This window comes from Amia ocellicauda, chromosome 9 (assembly GCF_036373705.1).
Source record: "Amia ocellicauda isolate fAmiCal2 chromosome 9, fAmiCal2.hap1, whole genome shotgun sequence".
Classification (NCBI taxonomy): domain Eukaryota; kingdom Metazoa; phylum Chordata; class Actinopteri; order Amiiformes; family Amiidae; genus Amia; species Amia ocellicauda.
The window spans coordinates 39662849-39689071 of record NC_089858.1 but is presented as its reverse complement, the minus strand read 5'-3'; the positions used below and the strand labels follow the sequence as shown (position 1 = coordinate 39689071).

The window sequence follows — 26223 nt, the reverse complement described above, 5'->3', positions numbered from 1 at the left end:
TTGAATTTGTACTTTTTTTTTTTAATATAGATATATATACATTAAAATCCATAACCCCCTCCATTACATACAGGTTTACAAAGGCAGATACCGTGGCTGAAAAACACAACCTGGGGGGAAAAACAAGGAGGACGAAAAAAAACATCTAGAAAAACACAAAATAAAACAAATAAATATAAATGTATATAAAAACAGGAAAGACATTTAAATAGGCAACTGCTTTTCACTTGCTTCAGCTTTTCATCCGTAACGTTTGTCAAGTTCATACATGGCTTCTGAGGAGAACATTAAAACAACGAACCACTACTGCACTTTTACATTAATCCATCGGGTTTAGATTTTACATTTTTGTGCACAGATTAATAATAAAAACTATACGTATAAGTCACAATCTTGGTTTTGCTTTTGAATACTAGAAACAAAACTGCATGGAACTAATGGCTTAGTGAATATGGCAAATCATCCTGAAAAGGCTGCTTAGTGTCTTGTATATCAGGGAGAATAAGTTGTAGACCAGGAAAGAGAGAGAGAGAGAGAGAGAGAGAGAGAGAGAGAAAGGGGGAGAGAAAGGGGGAGAGGGAGAAGGAGACCTTTACTCTTTTATTTACCTGGGCTAACATCCTTCTCGTAAAAGGGAAATCCAGGACACACTGCAGCGCAATCAAGCCCAGTCCACAATCTAGCATGTTTTATAGGTTTCTTCAACCCTGAGTAGACCTGGGAAAGGGATTAAACTGGTGCAGTTAAAGGAGTAATTCATTCAATTAACTAATTAAGAGTTAATGCAGCTTGAAAACTAGAAAGTATTTGGCCCTTTGAGGACTGGATTGGTAGAATCCTGCTGTAGAGTACTTAAAATAAAATAAAATAAAATCATAAGAGACTAGGAGAGATTCGAGTTCATACAATCTTCTACCAGTGCAATGTCAAAGAAGGAGAAGGGGCACAGTTTAGTGTTGGCGTCTGTTTGGACTGCGTGACTGGGCTGCGCCCCCCCCCGGCCGTCTCCGCGGTCAGTCGTCCGCCACGATGGACAGGGCGCGCAGCTCGTTCAGCTTGGCTTCATTTTCACGCTCTCTCTGCTCGTCCGTCTGTCCCGGCGTGTCGATCTGCTCCGTCAGCTCGTCGAAGATCTTGTACATTTCGGTGAAGTACACCACCTGCAACACAGACACCGAGAACTGAGTGTGGGACAGGTGAAGGAGCCGGGGTGGGAGGGGAAGGGAAGGGAGAACTTAAACCACCTAATAAAGTCCGCTTATGCACCTTTTTAGTAGCAAGACTGAAAACGTTGTGGAATACACGTGCAGATCGTGCAAGGGTCTGAGGACTGTAGCTGCTTAAGAACAGAAGAGGCTAGAGATTTAAATATCCGAGGTTTGCAAGAATTGTAAGAATTCCGGTTTTTAACAGAATACATTCTGTGTGGTACATAGACATGCACACAGGTTTAACGGCACGTTTACCAATTGATTTCATGTGCTCATGCTGTTAACAACAATTGGAAAGCAAAATGGAAATAATTGGAATTGACATCTCATCACGGTCCAAGCTGACAGTGCATCTGTCACACTTTCTGCTTAATCTTCATTTTAGAGACTCCTTGAGAATCTCGCTTTCAATTGAGAAGAATGACATGCATAAATCAATCAATACAGAGGGAAAAACTAATTGGAAAACCAGAACAAAATAATCATGTTTTGGTGGAACGGATCTCTGCAATCCTGCTCATACTGGTACTCAAGGGTCAAAGTAGGCTTAAGGTGAATGTCTGATCTATGAATAGTGCAGAATATAGACTAAAACCTGTGCTGTGATCACCAGTGATATTTGACCCTGAAACCCTGAAGTTATATTCCTATAAAGAACAAGGAGGTAAAAGCAATGGCCACAGTGCATTTTACACCTTCCAACAGAGTAATATTATACTCCAAACCCCACACAGATAGAATCCCTACCATCTAATCAGCAGAACCAGTTCAGGCTATTCAATCCAATCCATCAGAATTGATCACCAAAGAGAAAGCTAAACTTGCACCATCATCCTCAGTATTACTATGAATCTCGAGTTTACAAGTAAATAAAATCATTAGATGTAACAGAGTTCTTGTGAGCAAACTTTAATTTGATTTGCGATGCTAATACCTGCCACTGAAATGACCCTCAAGTCTGTTGTCCCTGGCCAGCGAGCCTTTATACTCCGTCAGTGTCAACGCAGTCATTTGAAACCGTACGCTTTTGAAACCTGACCTGTTGTATGGCACTGCTGTACTGTACAGTCACTGCTCACTTTTGGAGCCTGAGCATGAAAGACTGAACAGAAAAGAAGATGAAGCAGTTTCTTATTGAGCACTCAAGCACAGCAAGCAATTAAATAAACAACGACACAAGAAAAAAAAAAAAAAAAAAAGTTGCAATGGTTTCATAAATGCTACCGACCTTTCCTTTCAATTCCATTGCTGTGGCGAACACTTGCTAAAAGATTGTATTATTTATTTATTTTAATTCTTTTTCTTTCTTTTTTTTCTCTTTTTTGACACATCCCACCCCTGCCTCTTCCCCCGGTTGATGAGTCAGGATCCCAGGAGAGTGTCTTTGATGATTAATAGACTTTAATCACATTACAAGACTCTGGAGGAGTGGGCAGAGTATGAAAGCACTGGGAAACACAACCCTAGAAGCAGACGCACGCACACACACACACACACACACATATATTTATACATACAGTGCACTACAGTGAACAGCTTGTCCTTCTCATTCAACTAATGAGTTTTGGGTTCGGAAGGTGGGGGGGCAGGGCGCAAAGCTTGTTTAGAAGGGCTCTGAAATGTAATAGTGTAAATGGATGGTGTGTAAGATAGATATGAATGGGACGGGGCTGCCACTGCCGATTGTGCGAGGCGGCGGCGGAGAGAGCCTTTATGATGTGCTGCCGCTGCTCCCCCTCTTACTACAGAGAGGTAATCCCCAGCATGTGAAGTCAGGCATGGGGAATATAACACACAGCATCGGAGACAGAAGCTAATTAGATAACCTGCAAGTGCAGATCCGTTAAGAACGGAAACGGAAGATGCCTCAAAGAGATGCATCTCAGTGTTTCGGTCTGTCCAATCCAGTCTTTTCTTGGTCCACTGATAATAAGTTCTTGTTGCTATGCATCTAGATCGTGGCCATTTTAGCCTCTTCACTCTTGCAATGAGGACATATAACCCCTTATTTTCTCTCTCATTAGCCTGTCTTTCCATGCCCTTTTGGGGTATCTGGAGTTTTTTGCTTTTCTTTTTGTCCCCCCATTTGTGCTGGAAGTTCAAGCTTCACATACATATGTTTATTATAAACAAACGGTTTTCAGTTGAAAAAAAAAAAAAAAGACTTATTGACCATTCTAGATTCATGGTATTAACGTCACTAACCTGGGGTAAAGCCTCTCTGTATATATATATTTATATAAATACACCTTTCCAACAATGATACATACACAATAATAGTTCAAAGTATTAATACCCTTGATTTGAAAAACTGTACAAATTATTTTAAAAATATACACATTTTGTTCATTATTATTATTGATCAATGCTATTTTAAACAAACTGGAAAGATTCCAGTCGATTGCAGTGAAACATAAAACAAATTTTTAGAAACCAATGTAGTGACAATCAAAAGATTATACTCCCCATTTTAACTCAGTTCAGTCATGAACAACATGCTATTCCCCCAAATGTTCTCTCTGAAATATGGGTCCGTGAAACATAAAACAAATAATATAATCAAAAACGGTGATAAGGAAGAAGCCCATTCAGTCTCTGAAGTACTCTGGTCCGCTGTTGTACTGTAGCATCTTATTCATCGAGGCTCTTGTGCAGAGATTTCTTGAAGGATACTATTGAATCAGTTCCTCTCCAGCCCACTCACAAGCTATGGAGATCTGAGGCACAAGAGCAATGTCCCCTGTCCCCACTTAAGACAGATCCGGTTTCAGAAGGGGAGCTGCATCGCTACAAGCTGCTGGGCTGTTAAGTGAAATGGCTTTGATGATATGACAATGCAATACTAGCAATAGGGGTCTTTGTATCCATGCTATTATTAATACAGTTTACCATGCAGTAAACGGTACTGTTTCTCACTTCTGATCAAGGATTGGGATTAGTGCATTCATTAACTAAGAAATACAGGTTCAAATACTAAAACACTAAAGTAAATGCAACAATAATGTTTTAGTTTTGGAACCATCCACTGAAACTTTAAGGCAATTTTTTTTCAGTCACCCTAAATCTGGCAAACAGACATAAACAAGTACCAAAACCAATTACAAAAAATGGTTAGCTGTCTATTGTTCTCTTCCCTCCAGACCACATGAAAAGCGGTGGTGTATTAGGTTACCTTTCCATCTGTGGCATTTTTCCATTTACACACACCAATTGACTGCCTTTGTCTGCAAACTGTAACATAAACGCACCAAGTGGACTGAAATTCATCCAGTGGCCACAGTATTTAAATCCTGTCTGCAAATGTATAAATATTGTGACTTCAATGTATTTTTCTTTTTTTTTTTCTTTTTAATATAAAGTCAACTACATCAACTACAAGTGTGATGCTTTAATCGTTTCAGGAAAAAAGGCATTTCTCGTACTTCCACCCCATGAAACAACACTGAAGAAGATAGCATGTATACTTTTATGTATTTTTTTTGTTTAAATTGCAAGTCTTGTAACCAATCCTGCTGTTTAATTCTTGTATGTCCACCTTGCTGTTCACTTGCTACAAACCATCCGCCACCTCGTGTGCAGGCTTGGCACATTTTGAAAGACCTATACGACTTTCTCTCATCCATATTACAGTTAGGGGTGTATCAGAAACCATGCTAATTAATGACTGTCAACTCCAGATCAGGAAGGTTAATGAATAAAAAATGATACCATATTATACTCATTACCAGTCGCAACTATGACTGGGAGACTGAAATCTTTTTAATAAATGTATATTTCGTCAGAGGAGAAAACACCATACACACACAGCAAAAATAAATGAATATGCAATATACAAAATTACCCTGATTTATAGGAGCTGCAATGGTATCATCAACAGCAACTAGCAGACTTACTGATATTAAAAGAAATAGCGAATTCCCAAAGCTCTCATGTATAACTGGTTTAATACATATGGGGGACAGCAAGACTTTATTTGCACTGTTCTGTAATGGTGAAAAAAATAATATTAAAAATCCACACCATAATACATACTGAGTTAAAGAGCAGAAAATGAAAAAAAAAGACCCAACAAAGGATGAAATCCCCATGCATACACATGATATTTAAGGAGTTTCTAACCGGCTCTGTTCTATTGGGAATGGTGGCAGGCATTTTCAGTAAAAGCAAATGAAACCGTGAGGTCAAGGCAAGCAGCACAGTTTGCTACAATCTGCAAATGACAGCATTGTTCCTCATCTCCAAGCTGAGACTTCGCAAAGGGAAGACATCACAAGTCATGACAGAGGGGATTTCAGATTCGTTTCATCATATTCCTGGTAGTGATTTTAAACAGGGAGGATCGGGATTCTGAAAAGTGTAGCATTGCCAAGCACAGCCACACCCGTTTCGTCCAGTTGCTCGTCAGTTTTTGTCCTGTATCACAAAGAGGCCGACACTTTTTAAACATACGAGTCCAGCACCGCCTCGTTCTAGTTATTTAATATCTACAGTGGCTCACTAAGGCCATGTCCAGCAATGATTGAGTGACGAATTTAAATTAAGTTATTTTAAATCACTGGTTAAAATATATATATTTCATATAGTTTCTAAATGAAAATACACAAAAGTATGGTTTAAAAGCCTTTAAAGCCACTTTAATAAGTATACTAAATGAAATACTGCACTGTCAGAGATTATTACTTTCTTAAAGTTGTCCAATTTATTATTTGCTTCACTGATCGAATAATTAAAAGTATACCTCACAATGTATTATGCAGTATTGTAACCATTTGAGGTATATGGAGTAATGCCAATTGTAATCTAAATCATGGGATATCATGTTTAATTTTCTTATCTTTATTACATTGTTTCTTAAAGATGACAATAACAACGTTTTTAATACACAAACCATTTTAAATACTGTTTTATTCTATTTTAAATACAATCTAACAGATTGCCAACGTCTTGCTCTTATGGGATTTTTTGAGCAACCTCCCCCCCAAATTCAAGGTAGAGCTAAAGCAACTGGAGCAGTAGTATGTCTGTGCGTGTATGTGTGTGTGTATATATTATATATATGAACAACACTACATCCCCCAGAAGTCTTGGGGAAAGATTCGCTATTGGGTGGCACCTGACTTGCAGGGCTTCCCTGATTGGCTGTGTAGGAAGCCAGCATTCCTTGTTTGATGGAGATGCAGAGAGGAGTGAAAGTGGTGAGGAGACTTAGAGGCAGGCAAGGGAACAGCAAACAACAAACTTTAGTTTTAGGTACAGGGACCCGAGAACAGATTTGCGATTTTGGCTTGTGTGTCTGTTTCACATCCTTTGCAACGTATTTCCCTTCCTTGTGTTTCTGGTCTCGTAAATTGTGCCTATATAATGAGTCCAGAACCGTGTCCATCCCCACACAATGCCACATGATTTGAGATTTATTTAAGAATTTGAAAATTGATAAAAAATATTAAAAAAAAAAGACTAAAATAAATATTTAAATGCAAGTCCTGTAACCTCATAATCTCATTTATTTATTTATTTATTTATTTATTTATTTATTAATTATTTGATTTATTTTAGGATCTGGACATTGCCAAGTGTTATAGCATGCTCTATGCGTTTCTCCAGCCACGAAACTTTACATTGGCAGTTCCAGCAGCTGCCAGTGATGTCACGAAGGACACCCTATGGGGACACATCCCCTGCACCTGCCAATTTGAGAGCGAAATGCACAGGGATTAGAATTCACACACACTGTTGGAAGAGCACATCAGAACAGGAAAGAACAGCAGCCTTGTTTTAACCACTTTGAAAATGAAATCCAAACATTGCTGTTTGATATCTCATTTTACAAGGCTATTACTTATAATCAAAATCTTTGGTCATTAGGCTGTTCATCTGTTAGATAAGGAGACATATTTATAACGCAAGTCTTGGTGTTAAAGCTGATGGGCCGGAAAGCAGCGTTATCTATCTCCTCAGTGAGCGATCATCTTCAAAACAGACCGACCACCCAGCGTGGCTGTGGGTGTGGGATCTGGAGATGCAGTTCTTGACCTTCATTCAGATCATTGGATACAGTTACACAAATGTTAGTCTGTGTCGTAATCCACGTTAGCCGTGTGACTCATCGTTCTTCCATTAGGATACTGTCTGCGGCGCGCTCTGCGTCTTCAATAATAAGGCAATCGGTGTTTTATAAAGTGCTCAACACAACCCCAAGCCAGGCAGCTCCTTGTCATCTGACAGCTGCAGACAGCTGTTGAGCTCCATCAGGAAATAAGGGGTGGGGTCCAGTGACCAGAGCAGCGCAGATTAGTGCAGACGAGCACATGACTTGAGTTCTGCTTCTTCGTTTCAACAAGGATTCCACTTCATTTCAAGCACGCTTGCTCTGCTCATTTAAGCAGATGTGGAATTCGGTAATGAGGGGAAAATTGTTGTATCGGATCTGATCAGATGTTCTCCTGCGAAAAACGGGGCTCTGGTCTCTAACGCAGTTGGAAAATCTTCCCTTTGGAGCGCAGGCTGAGCCCCAAAGCCCAGACAGCGTTGGCTCCACTCTGGACAGTCACAGCTGATTAGAATGGAGATCCCCCATAGAGCACCACGCAGTTCACTCTGTGCTCCTCGGGCTGGGTGGGCTTCGAGACAGCCAGGGTTTCCTCAGCTTTGCCCCCAGCCGAGACCCCAAAGCTCACCAGTGCTGCGGACAATGGCTGTCCCAGTCCAGAAAGAGTGCAAGGAGTGTCTCAAAGACTGCAGTCAGATCCTTAGGGCAGGAACAATGTTTGTATACAGAAAATGAGGTGGTGGGGGGGGCAGGGAGGGTTGTAACAGGGCTGAACTGGGAGATACTGTCCCTCACTGATCGGCTCGTAAAGCAGGAAGTGGCCTGCAGGGAGTCAGGGGGGAGTGACTGTGAGTGGGGAGAAGGAGGGAGCGAACGCTGAAAGAATAATACGGTAATGAACTGTGGTTTTGGACTTGATGACACATACAGACTTAGATTTGGATTGTTTGAGGTGGATGTCTGTTTATTTGTATTGTCTATTGAGGGATCCCTGAAAGTATAGTTTAGGCCCAAAAAGGAGTTTGGTTTTACTTCCGTTTTGTGTCTATTTATTTGTGTTATGGAGCACTTCAGTCCATTTCACCATATCCCTGGCCTTTGTGCAAGCCTGTGCCCCAGACCCCGCCTATTTAAAGAGTCCATCACCGCAATCATCCCACCATGGTGTCCCATAAGGAATTTACTAATGAATAAGAACCATACATGTGTATTGCAGTTGCCACGTTACATACATACAGCTCATATATTGACAGAACAGTTTCAAAAGGCCCCTATGATCTAAAGGTATAAAGGAAGGAATTGTTTAAAAACTGCTGGTCTTACTCATGAGTACATTTGTTCTCCAACTTTAGACAACCAAGTCCTTGGTCTCAGTCGTCATCAGTGCCCAGGCAGTGTGTAAGTGGTTTGAAGTTTCAAGATGTGCAGCAGAATGCATTTCCCCGCAGGCTGGCCCCAGAAGAGCCCTTGTGTGCAATTAAGGCAAAGAGCCTGTGTAGCTGTGGATCCGGGTGTAGGTTGTGAACGCGAAATGCAAGAAGCTGCTCATTTACCCACCCCCCACCCAGACGCCTCCTCTGTATCAATGGAAGAAACATCTCAGTTTGAGAATGGCTGTTCAAGACTTCCATTCACATTCCTCTGACACCAGGCAACAGTAGAAGTGAGTTTCCCTCAAAATGAATGATCAGAAAGAAAAAATCGAAACATCCTTCTTATACTAGATGCCAAGAAAAAGATGCCAAGGATGAATCAGCATGGGACTATTTCCCTTTACAGGCAAGATCCCTTCAACAAGAGGAGCAGGGACCTAATAGTAGACATTTACTCTAATCAAAATCGGGCACTTTTACACTGTAAAGGAAGTCTCGTTCTGCAGGTCAACTGGAATGTCTGATGAGACTCTGAAACTTCTTGTGTTTCCTCTACAAAGCAAAAGACATGCACACAATGTTCTGCCACTCAATGGGACTTGGATGAAGAGAAGGTACAGTGTGCAAAGCGAGGGGATAATTGAGATTGTTTGTCTGTCTGTTTCAGGAGCATTACGCTATCACATAGTGGAAAAGAAAAAAGTCAATTGGAACCGAACTGTTGTCACAACACTCAGACACTATTGGGCCGCTTTTACAGTCCCATGACGTCACAGACATCTTAAGCTCATTAGGGACGCAGACTTCTTGTTGCAAGAAATAACCTGTCCACTTTGTCAGCAGCCACCGGCTGACTTTCAATGCTTGAGCCAGTTAAAGCGATCCTAATTTTCAGAGGCTGGCTTAAGTCGGTGGAGGGAGGGAGCTGGTGGCTTTGGACAGCTTTCGTCTGCCATGTTCTGAACCGCTCCTGAGAGACTAAGCCACCTCAGAGTGTGTGTGTGTGTGTGTGTGTGTGTGTGTGTGTGAGTGAGTGGTTCCCAGAAAAAAGGGTCACTCTTGATAGTGGCTTCTTGCTCCTGCGCGTCTGGTTTAATCCCATAAGGACGCCACAGACAAAGACGAGAGTGTGGATTAGAGGGGCCGTGACTCACTCACCACAGTGTGTGTCTTGACAAGGTTCGGTCAACCCTGGCAGTTAAAAAGCCCTCAGTATTGTTAAGCAAACCTCTTTTCTTCACCTATCAGATTCCCGTCTCAAGGGAATAAGTCATACTGAATGGACTGTTAATAATGTTTGATAGAAGCAGATTTTTTCCGGATGCTTCTCTTTTCTTTATTTCAACACATCAAATACATAATAAAAAATCCAATATTAATAAGTATTTGATTACTTACTGAAACTCTAAATTAACAGCAAGTGCGTTATTTTTTTCTTTAAAACATAAGCAGCTTTCTATAATTTGACTGCTTGGGTAGTAGCACTACCACTCTGATAGCTGTGGTCATCTACTTTAAACTGACAGCAATGCCTGTACTGTAAAATAAATTAAACCCAGAACTTCAAATCTTAGAATGCCGGACAGTGAAATGATGTCAGATAAAAAACCTATAAGATGCACCGACTCGTAGACCATCTATTATGCAACCATCTCTAACCAGAGGAGCTTTTCCAGATGGAAATTGGGTTTCAAGACAGAAAACAGGAGACACTTCTTCACACAGAGAGTTGTCACAATCTGGAACAAACTCCCAGGGATGTGGCTGAAGCTGAAAAATTGGGAACATTCAAAAATAGACTGGATCATATCCTTGGATCACTTAGTTATTAATGGACAACAAACGAGCACGATGGGTCAAATGGCCTCCTCTCATTTGTAAACTTTCTTATGTTCTTATCTTGAACTTTGTCAATAATGATGCTGGTTGGTGCCTGCTCTGTTTAATGCTTGGTGTTATGTATGCAAATATAGTACCCTTATGTTAAGGCTGACTGTGTTAATATGGATCTGTGCTCAAATCTAGACTTTTTGCATGAACCACAGAGGCAGACTCACCTGTGCTCGTATGAGAGCCTCAAAGCTGGGCTGGAAGTAATCGATCCTGCTGTGGTAGAACTTGGGCATCTCATCCAGAAGCTGCCTGTTCTTGGCTTCAAAGTCGTCTCTCACCGGCTTCAGCTCCTCTCTGGCCTGGGGGCAGAAACACAAGTGTGGCTGAACACTTGCACTGCCTCTCAGTGTGTCCAGGGAACTTAATCATTACTTACTCATCTGTCTCACACCTTTATCCAAAGTGCATAACACCACTGCAGTTTATGAAATGGCATATTATAAGCAAAACTAATAGAAATAAAAAGTGCTAGTTTTCTCATTTCTTTATGTTGTTGTTTAGATGTAGAGAGAAATGACCCTGATAAAATCCTAAATAGTTTATCTTGCTTTGTTCATTTGACTGTCTAACACAAAAGGTGAAAGTAACAAAATTCAAATAAAGACTTTGAGCATTCCTTACTGAAATGCACAAAGGGAATGCATTAGTTAATTATTTTAAGTCACAGTAGTAGGATTCACAATTATGTATGAAATAATGTGTTAATGTATTCATTTATTCATTACTACAAGTTTTTTGTTTGTTTGTTTTTTATTTTATCACACTGAAAACTCAGAGGTTTACAATGAGATATTATAATAAATCTTGCCCACGTACTGTTTAGATTAATTTATTGAGCAGATTTGTTGTTTCTGACCTGTAATAGTGGGTTTAATCTGCTCAGTGGCTTAAAAAGAACAATTAAAAGCCTTCAAGGCAGGGAAGAAAATTAAGTCTACGAAAAACAGATTTTGGTTACAAATAGAATGTTAGATACTACATGAAATTCATTGACAGGGTGATTTTCAAAGCTTTCTGCACGTGAGCAAAACTCACACCCAGATTCCTGAAAAATAAACTGCAAATGTAGGTGCTTATTAAATCAATATTTACTTTCACTTAAATAAGGTTGCAAACGTTGAGTTGATGTGGAGGCAAATACTTGCACTATATAAATAAAAAGCATAAAACGTCCTCTGCATGCAGTGACTCAACCTTCAATGTCTAGTTCACTACTAGATAAGACATTTGTTTAATTGACCTTTTTCTCTGCATTCATTTTGCCAGTGCAAGTGCAAGGGTTGCATCCTGCATTTCTACAGCGACAAACTACAAATTCCAAACCTGCAAACCACCCAATCACAAAACTGATAACAGAACGATGCAGGCCAAAAGCATGGAAATGTACGTGGAATTGCTTCAGACAGTGACTTTGGGCCAGGTCTGGCTTTTAGCATCTCAGAGGCCTGTGAGAAACCCTGACTGAGATAGCCAAGGCAAATGCAGGCTATGTTAAAACTGCCTGTGTTACTGCTGTTTAAAAAGAAAACATGACTAGCCTGCACAGGTGGGACAGGGGTATTGATGTGGGTGAGTGTGTTGCCCACTGTGTTTCTGGGGGAAGTGTCTTTGTGGTGGCTGTTAACAGTGGGCAGTGTTTGAAGAGCTTGGGAGTGCGAATGAGGGGCAGATTCCAAAGGTTGGCAAGGAGGCCTACATGGGAATCTGAGAGCGTTCACTTATTGATTGGCTATTTCTTGTCAGTCTGCATGAGTCTATTTGTGTATCCTCAAACATGCTTGCCCACTCTGCGTCCGTAGGCAGATGAAGTCGTGTGTAAGTGTGTGTCTGGTACATGACTTAGCAGAGGGAGGCTACTGGAGAGCCAGCTTTTGTAAAGCAGTGTGCTTCTGTGCACCATGGCGAGCATACAGGCAGAGAGCAGGGGATTCTGTGTGTGATCGTGTGCGTGACAGCGCTCAGTGCCTCCGTGTATGTGGGTGTGTGTGTGTGTGTGTGTGTGTGTGCGCGCGTGCGTGCGTGGTGTGTTGAGTGAAGCTCTGTGTTGGCGTTTGTGAGAATGGGCAGTACGAGACTGGCAGAGCACGGTGTCTTGATTCATGGGGATGCGTCTTTGAGTGCTGTACCTGTTTGTGTAGGTGTGTGTATGAGAGAGAGACCCAATTCAGTGCCTGCTTTAATAAAGCTTTAGAGCTTTTTTTATAAGTGGTATTTTGAGGTATTTATTTTCCTTTTTATACTGTTAAAAATTTGATATACATCCAATCTTCAATCTGTAATGTTCTGGCTTCTCCCTTGTATCAGCAGGAGAAAGACATTGACAGTACACAAGTCCTCTAAGTCAGAAAGTCAGGTAATTGAATTATGTTTCCTCTAAAAGTCCTACAGCGTAATCAGAGTGAAGGTGATGCAAAGTTGTGGCTCTATTTTAAAACACTGTGGGCTCACGGGCATCACGGCAGCCACAGGAGTCACTGTCCAACAGCAACCTGAAGAAGCCTTTAAGATCCCTCAGCTGCAGCAGGGCTATGGATGGGCCTTTGGGTTGTGTGGATTGGGAACTAGGAATCCTGTGTTTGTTCGGTGACAAACTAACAATTCTGACCCGGAAAGGCTAACCAAACCACATCCAGCCACAACAGGGATGCACACCAGACCTACAGCTGAAAACCCATTGAAATTGTCTTGGCTCAGACAATGAGTGATACATATGTCCTGTGCATTACATTTCTTGGGGGCCGACAATGTTTGATTGCTTTTAAAGAGCTAAACGACGCTTGACACTTGAATGGGAGTGCAAATTTGTGTTCATATACAATGTGTGTGTGTGTGCTTGTGGGTAATAAAGTCTGAGAGTGGCCTACCTGGTGGAGTTTGACCATAACCGGCCCGGTCTTTTCCTTCTCCTCGTATTTCTCCACTTTGGACTGCAACCTCTTGTAGTCTTGCATTGCCTGCTCTCTGCGCTTCACTGCCATGTTCAAGCTGGGGAAGACACTGCTGTACCTAGAAGATAAAGACACAGAAAGGCTGAGAGTGCCCCAGGTTTTGTAGATCGCCCATAGAGTAACATGGTAGGATTCTAAATCTAGACTACAGTAGGCCTATAATTATGATTATGTTTATTACTTTAGCCTGTAGAAGGCATATAACCATCACAGATCATTATTCTACACAAAAAGTGATCCACGTTCTCTATCAATTCTCCTTGGTGCTAGAAGACCACCTCCTATTATCCCAAAATAATAATCCCAAGAAAAGCTTTGAAAAGGGGAAATAATCTCAGACATACACTTAAGTATTACAAATGTTGGCTTTTTCAGTAGTACAATATTTTGGAGAGAGTATATGTATATGTCTGTGATTATTTCTCCTTTTCAAAACTTGACTTGTGGTTATCAATCTAGCCTATACTTTGTACCTTCAGTATTACATTGGTGTGCTTTTCTGTCATCAATCGTATTCTTTCTTTCTGGGCCGTGCCCACACCTAGCTACTCCCCAGCCTGGGTGAGTTTTCCTAATCCACGTACCCCAGGGGTTTTTGATCTCCCTGCAGATTCCTACGGTTCCTCCCGTGATGTACTTTGGAAGTTAGCAGTGTTTGGCTGGGGTGTTTGGTTGTCATGGATTTCCGTGGTGGCTTTCTTTTCGTAATACTCCAGTAAGGGAAGAGGAGACTGGGGAAACCCCGAAGCATAAACCGTGGGAGTCTTGTTTTTGAAGAGGATTATAATCCCATTATCAATCATTTTGACTGGAACTGAAAAGGGTAGTGTCTGGAATCAGGACTAACCAATAAACAGAAGGCATCGACCAGAGTGGGAGAGACCGATTGAGTTTTGTTTTTTGTTTGTTAGTTTCTATTGGCTTGTTTTTGATTCTTTGCTATTATGTTGAACTCAAAAGGGGTTGGAACTGTACATTGCCTTGCCATTACAGACTATTATGTATATTCAACTTAAGAAATACTTGTATGTCTTGTTTTTTGTTGCACCCATACAAGCACTTGAAGCAAGAGAGCGGTGTGTCTAAGAATATGTGCTACACTTGATCCCAAAATCGCTGATTTGAACATTTGTGTAAATGCATTAATGAGCACAGTTTTAAGCAATGGGATCACCTAGGTATAACCTGTATCAACCTAATAAACATGCTCCTGTAGTTGTAAGTGTATGTTATTCAGGATCTGTTTTACACATCCCTAAATCAATTTTCTAAAAAGCACAGAATAATTGAATTTCAATTGTTTTGCTAAAGCAGGGTTATTTGCCCCACTCGGCTAGTCACAAATGTACATTGGTCATTGGAAGTCAGTGATTAATGGTGAGGTGTTAAACCTACTGGATTGTTGCTTTCCAGGAAAAGGGTCATGGTTAGAGTAATAGCAATTACTTGAGTTCAGTTTTGTGATAAAAATTACTTGACTGATCTTGTGCATTTGTTGTCACATTATTCCATATAGACAGTTTACAGATGTGCATATATATTTTAGTATGAAACATTCAAGTTTTAAATTCTCATTCGAACCAACAAATGGGAAAAAAAAAAAACAACATTGGTTACTTTCCTCTCTGGACAGACGGATTGATTCTCTTGGATTTTTGTCTTTCAAATGCTCATCAGTCATTAAACAAAAATGTTTGCAGTTTTGTCACCTCAGTACTTGTAACCTCAATCATCATCTTTAACCCACGCTTAGAAATCCAATTCATAGAACCAAATGATCATGCTGAATACAGGATAGAGATATCAGGCATTCAAGACAAATTTACCTTCTTTCATATTCAAAATAATTATATAGATTTAAATTTGTTGTGTGGATCCTTCATTGTGGATTAATCTGGTTTTCATGTGTTCAATGAAAAGGTGGAAGCAGAGTTTTTGTTCTACTTAATGTCAATCAGCTTTATTTCCCAGTACACGGCTGGAATTCTGGCTTCTATTAATGAAGACACAGTCATGTGGCCACAAAATGCATATGAATCACTGGACTAGATTATAATAGTTTCACATTGTATGCTGTAGATCTGTTGCTCAGTTTTTATATTCAATGTGTGTGGTGAACACTTCAATAGAGATACAAATGTCTTTCTCCATTTCCAATTTTTTGATTGGCCACAACAATTGGCTGCTCTGACCTGGGTATAAGTGGAGGGGGGAATAGATGATCAATTTCAAACATGTAAAAACAACAAAAAAACTTCAGATTATACTCCCATTACCCCTTCCTCCCTGCTGATGCAACAATTATGCCTAACAGTGATCAGGTATTCAGACCCCAACCATATTTTATAAGGTGATCAGCTCTTTAGGTTAGCCTTTTTTGATCAGTGCACTTAAAATAATCACAAATAGCCTGTCAACGTGGTTTGCATCTTATGTACAGGAATGCAAAATGCAATCTTCGGGGGAGATCTCCTGGGCCTCTGAAAGGCACTAAAAATAGGAAACGCTCCTCTGTAACTTAGCAACGAGAGGGAGTACCCTATCCTGGGACCACTGGCTCACCAAAGCGCTGCCTTACAGCCTGGCTCCGATGGGGAACAGGACACAAGCATGGGGCGGAGGGGTTACACAGAGTGGATTCCAGGACAGCTGCCAATACAGGACTAATGCTCTCTTAGCTCCCCAGTCCACCCCACTAACACAGAAAAGACAAAAGGACTCTGACATCAGGGGCAGGAGCATGCTCCAATCATTTATGCCTGTGCCGTTTCACCTGGGAGCAGATATGGATTAACTAGTTTATGTTTTTAATTGCTTTGTTATGCTGCTTGAGGAAACTTAACTACTCTAAAGAGTAGCTAGCTTACAGTAACAACAGTGCTGTTGCATGCAGTTTTAAATAGTGTCAAAAATGTTCTTAAATTAAGTAAACACCTGCTACTGCTACAAGCCACAGGTTTTGAATGCAATCATTGGCTGTGAAGGGGCTGGAGGGAAGTGAACTACAACTAAAATGCTGTAAAAAACAAAAATAATAATAAAAATCCCCTCTTATGCAGTTTTGTAGCAGTTTGTGGTGTCAACTCTGGTGTCTAATGATATGACATAAAGGGAGAGATTACATTCTAAGCTCGCTTTACAAATACTATGCAAATTTAATTTTGCATGAAACATTCTATATCCCCACCCCCCCAATTGTAAATACAGCTGGCAACTTTCTCAAAACAGGTTTTCAGCATATTCTTACTTGTTTGTTTATTTTCGACTAGTACATTTTTTTTGGAGGTAGGTTCCCTCCAGGTAGTAACGAACCCAGATTAGATATACTTATTCATTTAATTTGAAAGCGCACACTTTCCCCAGCTTACAGAGGATTCCTTGAGCTCTCCTCAGCCGTCCCCTGCTTTGGCCTAGTAAGACTTCACGGTGTGTGGCATTTAAATTAATGTATTTCTTATTAACTTTTTAGCTTTGTTTTAGGAGCGGCGGTGATGTCACACGTTAGCCGAGGCCCTGGCACAGAAGCCGAGGAGCCCAAAGGCACCCAGAGCTGGCACCCGATGTGGGCTCAGACAAGCAGTGGATTGTTTCCCACAGGAAGTGGGAAAGGGAGCGGCCCAAGTTTCGCCTGTGAAACGTCACAGGGCCCAGTCCCACTCAGCCCACGCTGCCTCTATTTATACAACATCACCTTGGCCCACTTTTGCTTCCCCCACTCCCTCCCTCTCCCTCCTTCTCAAACAGGGTGTATACGTTCCTGCGCTAACTACTAGCCTATGAGCGTGCACATATTTCGGGCGCCAAGATTTGGCTTACGTAAACCCCTGCCTCAGGGCAATGCTGCATTTTGAACTGCTACTCTGGTTGCATCACTCTGCTACTATTGTACACTGACTACCTCTCCAAACTGCACCTTTCTCCTACAGCTGAGGGCTACCCTTCATTCGGTGCTACAACATTTCTTAACAAAGAGGCCGCATTGCTCAATCAATGATTTTGTTTTATGATCATGAGCTGTTACTAGGCCGTTCATGCTTTTTTCCCCTCCGCTCTCCCTTTTCTTCTTTTAAAAGCTGTAGTTCAATTTAATCTGATCTCCTTTCCCATGTTGCTGCATGTCCATCTGATAAAATACTACAGGTCTCTCTTAGCGATAATGGCTCTTGAAAAGCCTTACAGAGAGGCAGGGGAACTGGGCGTCCTGCACATGGCCTTTCAGATCTTTGGACTTGTGCTAATTCATTTTCTCTTTGAACACTTCACTTCACCTCCCCATCGCCTCGGAGAAGGCTTTTGAGCCCTGCTTTCTTCTGTGAGAGTTGGGCAGCAGTGTTTTTTCCAAAAGCAAGCACTTCACTCCGCTGTGCAGCCTTTGTGTGAGCATCCTGCACTACTCTGTGCCAAGTCAAGAAAATCAGATGGTTTGAGTTCTTTGAACCCTGCTGGTGGCATCCCCTACCGTTTAAAGTCAAAAGCGTTGAGAGTTTAAAAGCTAAGAATGTCTTAAGAACCATTTGGGGGAAAAAAGGCCCATTCCTATTCCTGGTCGCATAGGATGCAGGTTTTTGTCAGTAGGGCCCTTAGTTTGTTTAACCTGACCTGAACTGTGTGCTAATCCCTACGCTCCCAAATTGTAAAACCTATTTATTAGTTGGCCAAATGGGTTAATTGCATTTCCTCTGTAGAAATGATTTGTTGTGTAATGGTGTGGATGTATTAGTGTGTGCAGTGTTTGTGTTTATTGGAATTACGCTGTATTCATAACAGCTGGTTATCGTTGTCAAGTACTTTGTTAAAAGCACTTTATAAATGTTAAATAAATACAGAAGCATGCCAAAAAACTGCAGCAGGAAAATATACCACAACAGATTCACACGGAGGAAGGCATTATGGCATCTATCAAGTATGTACTTCAATATTGGAGAAAATTACTGATTGTGTGAAGCTCTACCTTTAAGCACAAGTGGGTCTATTTCTCAGCGCTGTACGGTCTTCATTTAAATCAAAGGGGTCACTCTTTCTGCGGGGAAGATAGAAGGATTCGATTGATTATTGAATTATTGCTGTAAAAATTATGTGGGAGTTTGGGACATACATATTTGTAGTGATTCCATCCAACTATTCCAAGAATGCAAAAAATAAATAAAAAGACAAAAAAAGTAAAATAAAAAGCAGTACAGGGGTGTTTATAAAGATAGCTGGCTTATTGAAAGAGATGTATCATGACAACTGTGCACCACAGGACAATGCAATTTGGTACAAACACAACCAGGGCCGTTGGGGAAATGTTACAGAGACAATGAATGTCACACTAAAGACTTAGTGTGACCACTGAGTGTGTCCACAAATCAGTGGTACACAGCTGTATGAAACTTAACTATCAGCAGTCATTTCAACAGGTCAGCTAGCTTTATATGCAACAAAATTAAACAAGATTATGTAGAATGCTTAATAGAAACCACAACAGTGTACAGCACATGGTCAATATGAAAATGCTGAAAGATGTCCTTTGTTATAAGTAAATAAATAAATAATGAACCGCCCCCCCCAACTCAGCCCTTGGGATACACTGCTCCCTATAAAAGCTAAGGCAAGTCCTGAAAGGTTGTGATTAAATGGAGTTTTAGTTCAATGAAGCGTTTATATGAAGTAATTAAGGGCTCAGCTGGAACAAAAAGCAGATGACACAATACATCCCAAAGACTGGGTGTGGGGAAATGCAGTTTTGAATCTCGTCTTTAGAAGGTTCAGTCCTGATCGCCATCTCTACAGCAATTGTCTTCTGCTATTCATCCGACCTGAACTTCTATTTATGCAGTCTAATAACTCACGCTAATGTCAACTGAATGCTTTTCCCAGATCTAGAGCAAGCTGTGATTTATACATAAATAAATAAAAAATCATTGGCTGAAGTTGAAGTGTTGCCTAAACTGAACAGCTCTATTCAGGACTACCTAAATGGAAAGCATGTGCTTCGGACTGGTGCTTAAAATGTGGAAGAAGGATCAAGCAAGAGACTAGAGGTCATTGAACTGGCTTTCGGTCACTCGCTCTTTTCGGTGAGGTGTGAAGTGCCACAAGGGAGTAAAATGAAAAACTGCTATATTGAGGGATCGGGGCTGGGGGGAATACAAAAGCAGTAGTTAGGAATAGACATAAACAAGGGTTGAATCGATAAGCAAGGCAATTGGATCACAGAACCCTTGTTAGGTTCCTGCACAGCGAGCCAAGAAAGTAGCGAATGAACGTCTGTAGAGTAGTCTAAGCAGATGGCAACATGTGTGCGTGTGCGTGTGCGTGTCCGCGTGTGTGTGCGTGTGCGTGTGATGCTGCAGAATGGCCCAGAGCTGGGTGTGGTAGGTGGCGGGATGGAAATAGCAGCTGGACTGGAGAAGTCTTTCATCACACGCTATGGGTGCAGGGAGCCAGCCAAGCCAAAACCTGGGCCTATGATTGGCCAACCTCGAAACAGACCAGGCGGCCTGGGAAGGGTGGTTAACTGTCTTGGGTGTCACGTTTAGGCTTACCTCTTGACCACTCAAACTCTAAATCCTAGATCTTCTACAGAAGGTGACAAAAATGAAGTCCTACTGCAGTCCAGCTTAATAGATCTGCAATTGCTCACTTTTCCTTGAGACATGACAGTTATTTAAATCGGTTGGTATAAGGAATAGGGGAATGGCGTCAAACTACTTTAATAAGAAGGTATTAGAATGGGTAAACATGCAGGTAGGAATAGGTATAGTTCCATTCAGCACACAAACTGAACATGATAATAGGGTGTGTAAAGTGCATCACAACATCACATTGCTTTAGTGCTCCGGTCTGTATTAACTCAATTATTAACTACAACTCCGGGGGGGGGGGGGGGAGGGTAAATTCTTGGTAAATATCTGTTTCACGTCAGATTTGTTAAAAAAAAAAAAAAAAATCAGTAACTCATCTTGAAGAATTAATACAATGTTAATGCTCAGTAAATGAATGAATGCAAGAGTGTGCACAGCAGTAGTTTTAAGTTTCCATGCACTCCCCCTGTCATTCTCATTCCTTCCACATTCTGTTATAGGAGTCAAGGCCATTTTTGAGCTTAGACCGTCTACAACAAACTGTGACGAGCCAACAGACTCAGAGTTCAGTCATATTACTCCATTTGTAATAGATATTTTGAGTACTATGATGTTGAGATGAACAATTCTCAATTGCTTCAGTTATTGTTTATTTATTGGGACACAAGGTGAATTTAGTCCAATTAAACTTAAACAACAACAAAAAAGGATAATAAATGATACATTTCTCCATAAATAAAACTATTTCTAAAAGCTCTATTGCTTTCTGAGTATCTATTTGCCAGTAAACCTCAGCTGTCAAATGCAGTGTCACACTTAATTATTAGCTTCTTCCTAATAAGTGAATTACTTTACAAATGTTGGTGACTGGAGGGTAGCATGCATTTCAGTCAATCAAATATTTTATTATCTTAGTCAATTCCAACAAATGTGCCAGCCCTGACACTCAAGGTACTAAACTCATAACTTTAAGACAGAAATAATTAAAATATAATTACATTTACCCAGATTATGAGTACTCACTTCACAATTGGAGAATAAAGTTCTCTTGTAGCCATTGTTACTACAGTACATCAAATGAATGAAGATGTCTTTTATAGAACACGCCAATAAGCTTTCAATTTGCCAATTGTTTGATCACTTAACCCACTGTACCAGCTAAATTATAACCAGATGTTTCTTAATGACAGATCACTCAAAGTTTTTGAACAATTATACATTTGTTTTTAATTATGACTACAAATTAGACTTGTCAGCTTGTAATAACGAGAAGACTATTTTAGTAATTAATCCCTTAAATACCTAACCCCTCAAATATTATTTAAAAATATCAATGGTATATTTATATGTTCATTTTCAAATTATAATTATATAGGCCCGGCCTGAATTAGTTTGGACCCACACACCAATTGCAAATCCCAATCTTGTCACTTGATTGCAGGTTTCTGTTAAGCTTCCTTCCATCTATGGATAGCTATATTTAAGCCACAGTTAACTAAAATGGGCAATAGTTCACTAAGATGACAGTACAAATGAATCCTCATTGTTTGTGAGGGTTGGAGGCTGGTTTCATATGTGAAGGTATATGACGGAAGCTACCATTTCTCATCGTCAGACAACAATCCCATTAAAGCCATTATTAAACTATGGTTATAACTTTGGAAGCTCTTCTATATATCGTTAAAGTAATAATTTGGGGATTATTGACTTCTTGTAAAATGAAATTCTGCCCAAGCAGTTTCTTTTCGGAGTGCAAGAACGGTGCATCATACTTTTGCTGACCCAGGATTCCAAAATATTTCATGACAACAACCACAACCAAAACTCTGAAAAGTTCCCATGAATTTATTTCTTTCTTTTTACCATATGAGGATGTGTGTACGTTTTTAGAACATTATTTTTATCAAGCTTTGCCACTGATAATCACAATGTGTGTGCTGTAATTCATCCAAAATCATTCAAATAAAATGCAATAAAATCAACCCTAAAAAATATTAGAACAGAAATCAAAAATAACAAAACAAAACACTGCTTGTGGTAATAAGACATATTCCAGGGAATCTACATACAGTAGCCAAAGAAACAGGAAGTGCCATTCAAATGATACATTTTCTCTAGAAGTATACACTCACCTAAAGGATTATTAGGAACACCTGTTCAATTTCTCATTAATGCAATTATCTAACCAACCAATCACATGAAAGTTGCTTCAATGCATTTAGGGGTGTGGTCCTGGTCAAGACAATCTCCTGAACTCCAAACTGAATGTCTGAATGGGAAAGAAAGGTGATTTAAGCAATTTTGAGCGTGGCATGGTTGTTGGTGCCAGACGGGCCGGTCGGAGTATTTCACAATCTGCTCAGTTACTGGGATTTTCACGCACAACCATTTCTAGGGTTTACAAAGAATGGTGTGAAAAGGGAAAAACATCCAGTATGCGGCAAGTCCTGTGGGCAAAAATGCCTTGTTGATGCTAGAGGTCAGAGGAGAATGGGCCGACTGATTCAAGCTGATAGAAGAGCAACTTTGACTGAAATAACCACTCGTTACAACCGAGGTATGCAGCAAAGCATTTGTGAAGCCACAACACGTACAACCTTGAGGCGGATGGGCTACAACAGCAGAAGACCCCACCGGGTACCACTCATCTCCACTACAAATAGGAAAAAGAGGCTACAATTTGCACAAGCTCACCAAAATTGGACAGTTGAAGACTAGAAAAATGTTGCCTGGTTTGATGAGTCTCGATTTCTGTTGAGACATTCAGATGGTAGAGTCAGAATTTGGTGTAAACAGAATGAGAATATGGATCCATCATGCCTTGTTACCACTGTGCAGGCTGGTGGTGGTGGTGTAATGGTGTGGGGGATGTTTTCTTGGCACACTTTAGGCCCCTTAGTGCCAATTGGGCATCGTTTAAATGCCACGGCCTACCTGAGCATCGTTTCTGACCATGTCCATCCCTTTATGACCACCATGTACCCATCCTCTGATGGCTACTTCCAGCAGGATAATGCACCATGTCACAAAGGTCGAATAATTTCAAATTGGTTTCTTGAACATGACAATGAGTTCACTGTACTAAACTGGCCCCCACAGTCACCAGATCTCAACCCAATAGAGCATCTTTGGGATGTGGTGGAACGGGAGCTTCGTGCCCTGGATGTGCATCCCACAAATCTCCATCAACTGCAAGATGCTATCCTATCAATATGGGCCAACATTTCTAAAGAATGCTTTCAGCACCTTGTTGAATCAATGCCACGTAGAATTAAGGCAGTTCTGAAGGCGAAAGGGGGTCAAACACAGTATTAGTATGGTGTTCCTAATAATCCTTTAGGTGAGTGTATATGTAAATGGTGAAGCCACTGAGATACAATAGAAGGATCCCCGTGGTTGAATACAAAATTCAATTTGAAGATGAGAAAGATTCAGTTATTAGTATTCTATAGCTCTAGGACATATAGGACAACAGCTCACATAGTTGAAGTCTTCCTATAAGATGTTATTTAATAATTTCATACACTGCTACATTAAAGCAATCTGTGCTTTCCTTTCCAGGTTGACAGTGACACTAGATGCACAATGCACACAAGAAAAACACAAAAGGATGGGTTTTGTTTATTTTCACCCATCTGCACAGCACTGTAAAGCAGTTCATCACACCACCACCTGGTTCTTAATGATACCCAATCAGTGAACTGTTCTACATCTAGAGAAGAATGATGGGGGGGGGGGCGGCGGCACTGAAACAGTTAACAACTCGGAGCCCAAGATAATGAGCAGCTGTGCGCCCACGCGCCTCTCCCCACCTCCCTGTATGTAAACACACAGACATCATAACCTGACCCTGGGAGAGGGCATGTGTATGAGTGTGTATGAGAGAGAGAGAGAGAGAGAGAGAGGGGAGAGGTTGGGGGAGGCAGAAAAGAAGTGTTTCAGTGTGTCGCCTCTGTTTTCACAAATCACGTGGGGGTTGCGAGTGTGTGTGTGTGTTAGTCCAGGGCCTAACTCTACAGATTCTTGGTCTCTCTCTCTCTCTTGTTCAGTGCAGGAATGTCTGGTCATCTGTTTGATTTAACAAATGTGCAATTCGACTTAACTGCTGGCACGGTCGCATTTCCTTCCATGGCTTTGGATACTTCGCTCTAGCTGCTGTCAAGGCACCAAAACCTTCCGCCAACACCCATTCCACGTAAAATTCAAGACGTCATTACAGGATCAATTTGTCACTGTGAAAATTCAGCTTACATATTATGTTTCATAGTAGTATAAACACTGCTCCAATGGGGTTCCTGATCCGGATAACCTAAGATCCTGGTTTAAAGGCCACACTAAGAGAATAATAAAGCAAGCAAAACAAATACAAGATAAAAGATACTTTAACCAAGAAATATTTTTTCAACTTAGCGAATCCAATCAGATCCCTAATAATCAATCACACAGACTAGACTAGAGGACACACAAGGCAATGAAGTGTAACTAGTATCAGGACTGAGAACAGGAGCTAGGCTACTTCTTCACACAGAGAGTTGCAGGGGTATGGAACATAGTCAGCAATAACTTCAGAAGGAGTATGCTAGGACAGACAGGATTTATTTTCTCTTGTGGTACTGTCTTGTAAACTTTGATGACAAGGTTTGGGAAAGGGATTGGCAAAAACAAACTACCAGCAAAAGGAACAGCGATTCAAACTTTAAAAGAAATACAAAAAAGAAAGTGATGGAGAGGAGAATAGTAGGCTTTAATATAATCTCTGGGGCTTCTAAAAGGGCTTCTAAAACATTAAACCGCTAACAAGGGAGAAAAAAAGACCCCTTAACACATGATTAAATAATTAATTAATAAATTAATAAACCTGACTACCACGGTTAATTTACATCTGCAGGACCCGCCACCTACTAGTCTTGAATGATCTAGACTTGAAGAATGGTCAAACAATTGGTGGATTTGCCCTTGGTATAGTATACTGAACAAATGCACCATGACCGCCACACACTCGCTGATGTGTTTTTTTTTGTTTGTTTTTTTAACTGGCTGCAGGCGACTTTAACCAAGACCGGAGACACTGAGCCGTACTCATGGGAGGCTACTGCCAATGAGCATCGCCAACGTAGAGCAATGCGGTTTTGCTCTCCAGTGTCAAAAAGCAGAAACGCAGCGTGTCCCTTTGTACTGTAAACACACACGCGCACACACTTAAAACAACAAGAACAAAACACGTTTTCAGCTGGAACCAAGTCGGATCAGAGGATGAAGACAACTCTATGAACTCATGAGCGAGAGAGAGAGGGTGTTTTTTTTTGTGTTTTTTTTGTCTGAATAGCAGTTGCTACTTAGCCAGCGTCTGTCTACACTCCAGGACCACTCCTGCTCCGCACATACATGCATGGCTATAAAGAAGTAAAGTCCCTTGTGCAGTGTGTGTGTGTGCCTGAGAGAGTGTGTGTATGCATAGTCCCAGGACAGACCCACTCTCCAACCAATCCCCAGCTTTTTTGGCTCAGAAAACTGGGCCTACTGCCATCCTCAGAGCCTGCCCACACGTCCGCCCGCCGCCCACCAGGAAGAGGAAATTAGTACCATTCCATCCTGTTGCAGTGTAGCCACCAGAAAACAAGGGAGGGGAGAGAGGAAGGTCTTTCACTCACACCCGCACACACACACACTGTTGCATACACATGCAGACAGACATTAATGTATGTGGTTGTGAGTATTAGGGTACTTTTCAATGAAAGACTGAAAATTATTATTTTGATAAAGTAAAATAAATACATTTGTTCCCATGATGTCCTACCAGCACTGACAGAACTGTGAGGTTACTTTGAATTTGTTTAGGTTTCACGAGGGCTTTAAACTTTGTTGTGCAAAATATACACACTGATGAAAAGACATACACACACACACATACTAACAATGGAGTACAGAGATTAAACATATAAATGCACAGATACACACACACAAAGATAAACCAGATGGTGTACAAAAGAACAGACAGACACACACAGAGACGTGCACACAGATCAAGGCTGCAGAGGGAGGGTCTAGGCAGAGAACGTGACCCCCCCGCACCCCCAACCCGCCTCCTCAACACTCGTTAAGGCTTTGCTTCCTGTTCCGGGCCCCTCCCCGGAGGTTTAGTTTTGGAAAGACGTCTGAAAGGCTGAGGAATGGAATAGCACT

The 26223-nt window shown here is 41.0% G+C and overlaps 1 protein-coding gene across 1 annotated transcript in view; it reads right to left on the bottom strand.

The window, feature by feature from the left end:
• Positions 1-26223, bottom strand: part of bin3 (bridging integrator 3) — a 65648-nt gene continuing 39425 nt past the window's right edge. The window contains exons 7-9 of the mRNA XM_066714469.1: positions 13391-13532; positions 10691-10825; positions 1-1160 (exon numbers count right to left, since the gene is read on the bottom strand). Coding sequence (XP_066570566.1) covers positions 1014-1160; positions 10691-10825; positions 13391-13532 — 424 coding nt within the window. The 3' untranslated portion in view covers positions 1-1013. The remainder of the gene's footprint in view (positions 1161-10690; positions 10826-13390; positions 13533-26223) is intronic.